This window comes from Tachysurus vachellii, chromosome 23 (genome assembly GCF_030014155.1).
Source record: "Tachysurus vachellii isolate PV-2020 chromosome 23, HZAU_Pvac_v1, whole genome shotgun sequence".
NCBI classification, from domain to species: Eukaryota; Metazoa; Chordata; class Actinopteri; order Siluriformes; family Bagridae; genus Tachysurus; species Tachysurus vachellii.
Genome location: NC_083482.1, coordinates 505,006 through 512,505, shown reverse-complemented (window position 1 = coordinate 512,505; position 7,500 = coordinate 505,006). Strand labels below are relative to the sequence as shown.

The following is a 7,500-nucleotide window of genomic DNA, read 5'->3' as shown; positions in this document are numbered from 1 at the left end:
ATAATTCTAATCACATGTTGAGTGTGGCAGTGTTAATATCAGCACTTTCACTATGTCACCCCTGTAACACCTTACGTCCAGAGGGGTATATCATTTACCAGATTATTCCGGATAAGGTTCTCCTGGTATTTCATATAACAGTGCCTGATTTAAAAAAAGATGAATCGCTAGTGTAAGTTGCTATGGGATTGGAAGGAATGCAGGAAGAGAAGAAAATGTAATCGATCATGCCAGGTTATTGAAATAATTATAATATAAAAACCTTAGATAACTTTAGATAAGTTAGCAAGCCTCGTTGACTTGCTGTGCTTGGAAAAATCAACTAAAAGTATATTCACGACTAGTTTTCAATCTTGTTCCAATTAAAAGAGTAAGACTACATTAGATAAAGCATCCATCTTATGCATCGTTCATCACAGAACTAACTGGAAATAACACACATCAGAGTAATGACAAAAACATAGCATTTGCATTAGCATAAGTATCTGTGTTACGATGTACAACTGTACAAATCGAAGGCTGCTGTTTCTTAAAGCCTGTGCCTCTTCTGACAGAGCACCGTCACACCGCGGATCCTCTTTTTCATTTCATTTTTGTTTGCTCAAATCCCCTACAGTCCTCTTACATTTTGGTAGCATTTGTTCCAGAATCACAAATGAACAGCGAATCTCCCAGGCAAAATCTGGAAAGTAATAAATTAGACCTCGCTGTGCTACAAGAGAGGATAAATAAATAAATAAATAAATAAATAAATAAATAAATAACAGCTTCAATATGAGCTGCTATGCTTCCTGAATGTAAAGTATAAGCAATTCTCTGCCTGTGCAATGAAAAGCAAACCCAATGCACCGGGAGAAACATGTGTAGATGTCACAAATCAATGAGCATGCTTAGACTGAATAGAGTGGGTGAACAGATGGAGCAGGGTTTACAGAATTTGCCATTTAAATAGCTGTGCTAAATTCAAACCTGCTATTTATCTTTTCAATTAAAGCTGAGAACAATTAACAAAATAACCATGCGTTATTGTTGTCCCTAAACCTAGTCAAGATAACACAAATACCACTAATCACTTACTTGAGTATGTTTTCCTTTTTAAATTAAACTCGAATGATTGCAGACAACAGAAATGAAAAGCTTCAGCAATGAAATTTGGTCATTCTGAACTCTGATTAAAAACCCAATTTCATGTGCAATTTTGATCAATTAATGATCTACACATTTCCAACACTTTTATGATACTGTGTGTAATCCAGACTTCATTCAAACACTTGTCTCTGTGGATGCACTTGAAGACCAAAGTACTTAGCTTTCTCAAGAACCACTTCTCTCTTCTCTGCAGCCGTGTGCTGTAGTGCCTCACAATCGATTTACAGTTTCTGCTGTGCAGATACGCCTTTCCAAAAGTCAAGAATGTCATGCAAATCCTCGTCTTTTGCGAACTGAACTTTCTTCCGAAGCGCATGCCCAGCTGCTACGTAGGCGTCCTGACGAGGGCTCTTTTTGTAAGGACGAAAACGCTCCCAGATCTTCAGAGTGGTCTCAGACGTGTACTCGGGGCTGGATGAGTATCCCGAGTAGTTGTGGTGACGTGGCGAGAGCTGGGAATAGGCAGTGTCCCTCTTGGTGCGAGAGAGGGGCTTTAGGAAAGAAGCCTTCTGGGCAGGGGAGTCGGCGGCATCCTCATAGTAGAGAGCAGGGAAGGAGTGTCGGTGCTCTGAGCAGTGGTAGTCTGGGTGCACCTCCAGGAGGTGCTGTTGAGCTGGAACTACACCACCACATCCACCCGAACCACCACTGCCACCACCGGCTCCCCCTCCTCCCCCGTTGCCACCTTCTCCCCTGCTATTATTGCCCCCTTGAACCCCCACCAGAGGGAGCCTATTTAGGGGCTCCCCGCATCGAACAGGACTGCCTTTTTCCGGAAACTTGAAGGAATCTGGACTCCGAGGCTCAGGAACATCTAAGCTAAAGACCCTTGTGCTCTTACTGGCCATTCCAGAGGAAACACCACAGCGATTCTTCACGTTGAGAGCAACAACAGCTGCATCAGCACTCAGTTGCCGCTGTAAAGGGCGTGCCGCTGTAACTGGAGGTGGGTCCCTGTAGGGTGGGGATAGAAAACCACCTCCACTGATTCCCGGTCTCTCTGACAGAGGCATGACTAGAGGCACAGGGGGTAGATGGGGGATTTTTGGAGAAGACATGATTGGGCATGTGTCTGTTGTTGTTGGAGATAGTGGGATGAGTCCTCTGGAGGAGGAAGTGCTACACTGTGGAAGTGGAGGGGAAGATTTTTCTGCTGTGGTGGCTGCAACTCCAGAGTCCAGTTTTAGTGCATCTATGCAGTTGTTGATGATCTGGTTTACTTTGTCCACTTCCTTAGCAATGGTGGAGATCTCAGATGTTGATCCTCGCTCAGCATCGTCCGAGTCCTCCTCTCCTGCATCTATTCCATTCACCCCCCGCCTTATCTCATCCTCTGAAACTGGCATTGCTCCATCCTTTAGACGTTCCTCCCCTCTCATGTCCATGTAGTTCCCCTTACTGCTGCTAATGGCCTCTGAGAAAGCAGTGGCCATCTTGTCAGTCTGGGGAAGTGTTGAGAGCCGAGAGGAGCTGGTGTTGGCAGAACTGTGGAGCATTCCTATGCTAGAGGAAGTGGACTGGGACAACTTGCTGTGGTAGTGCTGATGGTGAACTTGTTCCTGGAGCTTCTGCAAAACAGAGGGGTCTTTGGCAGCTGCAGCTGCTGCCTCAGGGCCATAACGCATTTCTAAGATAGTCTTCTTGACACTTATGGAGTTCTCTTTCTCCTCCTGAATCCTCCGCCTGCGTAGGCAGTAGTACACCAAACCCAACACGATGACCATGCCGAACAGACAGCCCAGAATGGTCATTATGTAGTGGGTGGTGGTCGACGGCCCAGCACGCAGATCATCAGGTCCTGGAGATCTTGTGGCAAAATTTAAACAAGTGTGGTTGTATCGCTGTGAATTACGAATTGAGGCTACGCAAAAGGTGTAATCTGTGTGGGGTTTCAGTGTGTTGAGTGTGACTATCTCTTTCTTTTTCTTAAGGTTCATAATATCGGAGACATAGCTATGGTTGTACTGTACCAGGATATACATCTTGCTGTAAGGTCGAGGAATCTGAACCAGTAACGAAGCTGATGACAGTGAAACAGAATGAAGCCGGATGCTAGGGCTGTAAGATGGAATCACAGTTGACGAGGTTGTGGGTTGATGATATGGTCCCATCTGATCAGGGATATCTGGACCTAGTCCAGAAGAATCGAAATCTGGAGGCAAGGACGTCATCCCAGGAATAATAACTCCATCTTTGCAAATGGATGATAAGATAGAGTGGGCATTGCGGATGTGGCTGGCAACCGGACTTAGTAAAGGATATCCAGAAAGTTCCTTGGGGGTTTCGCACTGCAGCCTATCATAGGTGTGTGTGACATTATTAAAGGCATCCAGCCAGGTTAGGAAGCTGTACAGCTCACAGCCACAATGAAAAGGATTCCCTGCTAGTTCACACACCATTAGACGTCCGAGAACTGTGAATGTAGACTGGTCCAACTTGGCTAGTTTGTTAGAGGACAGGTCAATGCTGCTCAGATTGGGACTCTCCCAAAACGCATTGGTGGCAATCACTTCAATGAGGTTGTGCTGCAAAAACAAGCATTGCATTCTCCCTAGACCTCTAAGCATCCCTTCTGTAAGGTTTGTTAGCTTGTTGTAGCCCAGTTGTAGCACTTGAAGGTTAGCCTGCCCTGCAAAGGCACCATCTTCGATATAGGAGATCTCATTCTTGGTGAGATTGAGATCGGTGAGGTTAGTGAAACGACTCATGGAGCTGAAGAAGATGGCCTTCAGCTTGTTTTCATTCAGACGCAGGTCGTGCACAGTGTTGTTGATGTGCTGAGGGATTGTCTCAAATGGTGGCTGGTTCTGGCTGCAGATTGCCAACCACACATAACCTTTATCGCCCTCGATTAGCCAGCAGTCACCCCTCACTAATGTTGGTAGTGGGAGTAAAAACAGGGTAAGAAAAATGAAAGAGATTGCATGGGAGGAGGACTTAGAGAGGCTGGATGTTCTTGTGGCCATTTTTTCTGAGATTTACTTAGATTAAGATCAAAAAGAAAAGAGATTAGCACTTAAAACAGGAAAAAGTGGCCTCAGACAGGAGGTAGCCAAAGGATTAGAAAGACACAGTTTCAGGAAATGGAATGTCTTTAGGGCAATCAACACTGTAGGAGGCACAAAGTGCAAAACAACGGCCCCATTTTAAGAGTTCCGTATTAAGGGTTTATAGCATCAATCTCCAATGAAGTGACTCATGACCTCTGACCTTTTCTCCTCACTCTTCTTCAGAATTGGTTGGAAGTGATGATATATTTGTGCAGTTGTGCCAGTCTCACGTCAGCGTCTGTCAAAAAGGAGAGCAGACAAACAGACAGAAATGAGTGCTTTTGTGTAGAAGAGATAAAGCAGTAAGGTTGTGAACAGTGAATATTAATTACATGCATTTATAACAGGAACACGAGTGTTAATAACAACACACACTTTGCAGCTCGATTGCTCCAGATAATTGAAGTTGTTTTTTTTTTTTAAGAGTAATTGAGTTTACAGCCTTTGTATTCACGGGACAGAAGTTATAAAATGCAAATGAAGCAGGCAATAAAAACAAGCTCCATGTTTCTGTTGTGTTTATGAGTTTGGTTATTATAAGGACGTGATTTAGGGAAACTTTCATCTTAATCTCTAATCTCTTTTGTTCAAAAGCAGGAATCAACACATGATAGATAAACATTTAAAAAGGCTGACAGTGTTTTTACTGGTGAGAGACTCATGTTAAATGTAGATGTATTCAGTATTTACAGTGTTCAGTGTCAGTGCCTGTGTGGAGGTATCACAAAGGAAACTGTTATAATACATTTAACCCCACCCTCACAGTGTCTTAACACCATGTACAATTTAACCCCACCTTTACAGTGTCTTAACACCATGTACAATTTAACCCCACCCTCACAGTGTCTTAACACCATGTACAGTTTAACCCCACCCTCACAGTGTCTTAACACCATGTACAATTTAACCCCACCCTCACAGTGTCTTAACACCATGTACAATTTAACCCCACCCTCACAGTGTCTTAACACCATGTACAATTTAACCCCACCCTCACAGTGTCTTAACACCATGTACAGTTTAACCCCACCCTCACAGTGTCTTAACACCATGTACAATTTAACCCCACCCTCACAGTGTCTTAACACCATGTACAATTTAACCCCACCCTTACAGTGCCTTAACACCATGTACAATTTAACCCCACCTTTACAGTGTCTTAACACCATGTACAATTTAACCCCACCCTCACAGTGTCTTAACACCATGTACAATTTAACCCCACCCTTACAGTGCCTTAACACCATGTACAATTTAACCCCACCCTTATTGTGCCTTAACACCATATACAATTTAACCCCAACCTTACAGTGCCTTAACACCATGTACAATTTAATCCCACCCTCACAGTGTCTTAACACCATGTACAATTTAACCCCACCCTTACAGTGTCTTAACATAATGTAACATTTTACACCACCCCAACACACATTACAACACCACCCCAACATGCATAACAGCACTCCAACAAACAACACCACCCTAACACATTACAACACCAGTCCAATACATTACAACACCACCACAACACATTACAACACAACACATTACACCACCCTAACACATTACAACACCAGTCCAATACATTACAACACCACCACAACACATTACAACACAACACATATAAAATAAATACACCTTTAATATATACTTAACATGTATTTTGTATAAATGTTAAGTGATTAATAAACACTGAGTTAAATGGTGAGTGATGTAGACTTACTGTTACCATCCCAGAGTTAATTACTTTCCTAACAACACATCCTTGTTTTACTTCAACATTTTCCAATGATGACATTTGATGAGGGATGTTGTAGCCTAGTGGTTAAGGTGCTGGACTACCAAATCTCAAGTCCTCCAGGGTGCCACTGTTGGGCCCCTGAGCAAGGCCCTTAACCCTCAATTGTTCAGTTGTATAAAATGAGATAAAAATGTACGTCTCTCTGGATAAGGGAGTCTAATAAATGCTGGAATTGTAAATGTAATGACGTTAAAAAAATAACAATAGTGTTAGAGCACATTACTATAAACCTGTGTGTGACACACACACCTGCGCTACTGAAAAAAACAACTTCTGACCAATCAGAATGCAGAATCTTGTGCTTCAGGTGTGTAGTTGATGTGCTGTGATGCATGTTGTGGAATTTTTACACTGTTATACAAATGTGAATACTTACAGCTACAATTATACTCCTGTTCAGTCTGGGGGTTTTATTTCAATTATTACCCCACAAACACACACACACACACTTACTCATACTCTCTCTCTCACATACACACACACACACACACACACACACTCACTTACTCATACTCTCTCTCTCTCTCTCTCTCTCTCTCTCTCTCTCTCTCTCTCTCTCTCTCTCACACACACACACACACACACACACTCACTTACTCATACTCTCTCTCACATACACACACACACACACACTCACTTACTCATACTCTCTCTCTCACATACACACACACACACACACACACACACACTCACTTACTCATACTCTCTCTCTCTCTCTCTCTCTCTCTCTCTCTCTCACACACACACACACACACACACTTACTCATACTCTCTCTCTCACATACACACACACACACACACACACACACACACACACACACACACACACACACTCACTTACTCATACACTCTCTCTCTCTCTCTCTCTCTCTCTCTCACACACACACACACACACACACACACACTCACTTACTCATTCTCTCTCTCTCTCTCTCACACACACACACACACACACTCACTTACTCATTCTCTCTCTCTCTCTCTCTCTCTCACACACACACACTCACTCATACTCTCTCTCTCTCTCTCTCTCTCTCACACACACACACACACACTCACTTACTCATACTCTCTCTCTCTCTCTCTCTCACACACACACACACACACACACACACACACACACACACACACACACACACATTTAGAGTTTACATTCAACATGATACTCTGCTAGGTCACACCTCTGAATCTCATTTCACAGCGTGACACTAAGTTACATCTCACTATCTCTCTCCTACCCCCTTGTGTGTGTGTGTGTGTGTGTGTGTGTGTGTGTGTGTGTGTGTGTGTGTGTAGCTATCTGAAGCTGCGGCAATCTTTTTATCATCACCGGTGTTTTAAGCTCTTGATGCAGGATGTTTATTTGAAGGTTCTGTCACTAATAGACACCAAGATGAATCATGTTAAAAGTGCAGACTGTAAACAGTTCCTCCATCACATGTTTGTTTTAATAGGTAAAGGAGAGATTCATCAGTCAGACACACAGAGAGGCAGACAGAC

The 7,500-nt window shown here is 43.2% G+C and overlaps 1 protein-coding gene across 1 annotated transcript in view; it reads right to left on the bottom strand.

Annotated features, from left to right (window-relative positions):
• Positions 1–1,191: 1,191 nt before the first annotated feature.
• The window catches only part of elfn2a (extracellular leucine-rich repeat and fibronectin type III domain containing 2a), a 56,734-nt gene continuing 50,425 nt past the window's right edge, over positions 1,192–7,500 (bottom strand). Inside the window, exon 3 of the mRNA XM_060859472.1 lies at positions 1,192–4,437. Coding sequence (XP_060715455.1) covers positions 1,371–4,115 — 2,745 coding nt within the window. The 5' untranslated portion in view covers positions 4,116–4,437 and the 3' untranslated portion in view covers positions 1,192–1,370. The remainder of the gene's footprint in view (positions 4,438–7,500) is intronic.